General features: G+C 42.0%; 1 protein-coding gene across 1 annotated transcript; it reads right to left on the bottom strand.

The window, feature by feature from the left end:
• Positions 1-337: 337 nt before the first annotated feature.
• LOC138905409 (uncharacterized) lies at positions 338-2,078 on the bottom strand. The gene is made up of 3 exons (XM_070193933.1): positions 1,728-2,078; positions 628-967; positions 338-471 (listed from the first exon to the last, which is right to left on the bottom strand). Exons 1-3 carry the CDS (start codon positions 2,076-2,078, stop codon positions 338-340), a joined length of 825 nt encoding a protein of 274 aa, XP_070050034.1.
• Positions 2,079-2,657: the final 579 nt, after the last annotated feature.

Below are 2,657 nucleotides of genomic sequence, written 5' to 3'. Positions count from 1 at the left end.
ACAAGGGCTAAGAAATTCACACCGAAGATGTGAAGGCAATGGCTTCAACTCAAAGGTAGGAGGCTCTTCAATAGAAGGCTTTGTGGGAGGAGTTGTCCTATTTTCAAGATCCAAGGATAATTTTTGGGGTGCACAATTGTACGATCCCATTCCTTGCAAAGAGTTCACACACTCTATGAATCCATCCATCTCGTCATCATCAAAGTTGAGCAAGATAGCCTCCAACATTGATTGTAGCACTTGTGTCATCAATAATAACATCGGTCACCAAGTCCACAAAATAGCACACCTCATTGCTATTTGGTTGCCGCATGGACTTACACACATGGAAAATCACTTATTCATCACCAACCCGAAATGTAAGTTCTCTAGCTTCAACATCACAAAGATTCTTCCCTGCAGCAAGGAAAGGTCTTCCAAGAATAATCGTTACCTCATAATCAACTTCACAATCTAGAATGACAAAATCCGCTAGAAGAATGAATTTAGCAACACGAACCAAGACATCTTCAATCACTCCCAAAGGTCTCTTCATAGTACGATCGGCCATTTGCAATCTCATAGAGGTGGGTCTTGGTTTCCCAATCCCTAAAGTCTTGAAAACCGAATAGGGAATCAAATTGATACTTTCTCCAAGATCACAAAGAGCTTTAGCAAACTCAGCACTTCCAATTATACAAGGAATCGGGAAAGCACCGGGATTCTCCAACTTAGGAGCCATTGAATGCACAATTGCACTCACTTGATGAGAGAGTTTGATCATTTCAAAATTCATTGATCGCTTCTTTGTCACGAGATCCTTCAAGAACATTGCATAAATGGGCATTTTCTCCAAAGCTTCAACTAATGGCACATTGATTGAGAGACTCTTCATCATTTGAATAAACTTCTTGAATTGGTTTTCACTATTTTGCTTGGTAAGTCTTTGAGGGTATGGAGGTGGAGGCTTAGGCAATGGTGTCTTATCCTATTGCATTATTGGCTCCATTATATCAATAATATGATCCCTATATGGGTTTACCTCGTCTTGAGTCTCTTCCACACTATCATCAATATCAATCCAGACTTCATCATTGGGTTGCACCTCATTGCTCGAGATCTCTTCTTCTTCCTCATCATCCATAAGTTTCCTTTGACTTGAGGTAGGTGCATTCCCGCCCCTTAAAATTCTTGTAGTAACGGCCATGGCATGCCCCATGTTTTCCCCCCCTTTGGGTTTACTACCGTGTCATTTGGTAGTGCCCTCTTAGGATGAGTATTTAGAGCTTGCGAGATTTTCCCCATTTGAACTTGTAAGTTGCATATTGATGTGTTGTGTGAGGCAAGTTGGGCATCCGAATCGGAATTATTTTACATAATTTGCTTGAATATATTCTCAATAGGCCCCATCTCATTGTTTGAAGAACTTGGACAATAGGAAGGATAAGGAGGCGGGTTGTTCGGTTGTTGATACATTGGGGGCCTTTGAAAGCCTGACCCGTGATTGCCTTGATTGTTGTTCCATCTGCCTTGATTATTACACCCCCCCCCCCCAAATTTCCTTGATTATTTCCACTCTAATTTCCTTGATTGTTGTTGTTATGCCAATTACCTTGATTGTTGCCACCACTCCAATTTTCTTGGTGATTAGAATTCCAATTTCCTTGATTGTTTTGAGGTCGCCATTATTGTTGGTTTGGGCCTTGGAAGTTGTTTCTTTGCCCTTGAAAAGTGTTCACATATTGCACCTCCTCTTCTTGTTCATTAGAAGAATCATCATGATCAAAACCACTATCTTTTTGCGCATAATTCTTCATTCGATTTTGCACTTGTGGGCCTTTAGTCCTCCTCTTGTTCACCATCATATTCACTCCCTCCATGACATTTACTTTCTTGGGACTTTGCACTTGATTTAGTTGGGCCTTTGCTAGTTGCGTCATGGTGGTTGTCAACTCGGCAATGGCTTGCCCATGGTCTTGCAATTCTTTGTGAAGATGAATCATGTTTGGATCACCTTGTGGAACATTGGCCCGGCATTGCCATGCCGATAACGTTTCTACCATCTCATCCAAGATCTCGCACGCCTCTGCATAAGGCATAGTCATGAAATTCCCACTGGCAAGTTGATTCACTACACATTGGTTGGTTGTGTTAATCCCACGATAGAAAGTTTGTTGAATCATATTGTCCGTCATATCATTGTTGGGACATTCCTTAACCATTGTTCTATAGCATTCCCATATCTCGTGTAGTGGTTCATTTGGCTCTTGCTAGAATGCCAAAATCTCATCCTGAAGTGTAGCCATGTGTCCCGGAGAGAAGAACTTAGAAATAAACTTTTCTACCAACTCACCCCAAGTATGAATGGAATGGTTCGGCAATCGTTCCAACTAATCTATAGCTTTCCCCTGTAGAGAGAAGGGAAAAAGCCTTAGCCTCAATACATCCTCGGAGATGTTTGTTTGTTTGCTCCCCCAACAAGAGTCCACAAACCCCTTCAAATGTTTGTAGCATTTTGAGTTAGAGCACCGGTGAAGACACCCTGTTGCTCAAGCAAAGTGAGCATTACATTGGTGATTTGAAAGTTGCCTGCCCTAATATGGGGAGGGACTATTGCGCTTGCATATCCTTCATTGGGTAATAACTGGTGTGGATCTGCTCATGGTGGAGGTGGGGGT

The sequence above is a fragment of the Nicotiana tomentosiformis genome, chromosome 1, assembly GCF_000390325.3.
Source record: "Nicotiana tomentosiformis chromosome 1, ASM39032v3, whole genome shotgun sequence".
Lineage (NCBI taxonomy): Eukaryota > Viridiplantae > Streptophyta > Magnoliopsida > Solanales > Solanaceae > Nicotiana > Nicotiana tomentosiformis.
Note: the sequence above shows the minus strand (reverse complement) of the source record. Positions and strands in the feature narration are given on the sequence as shown.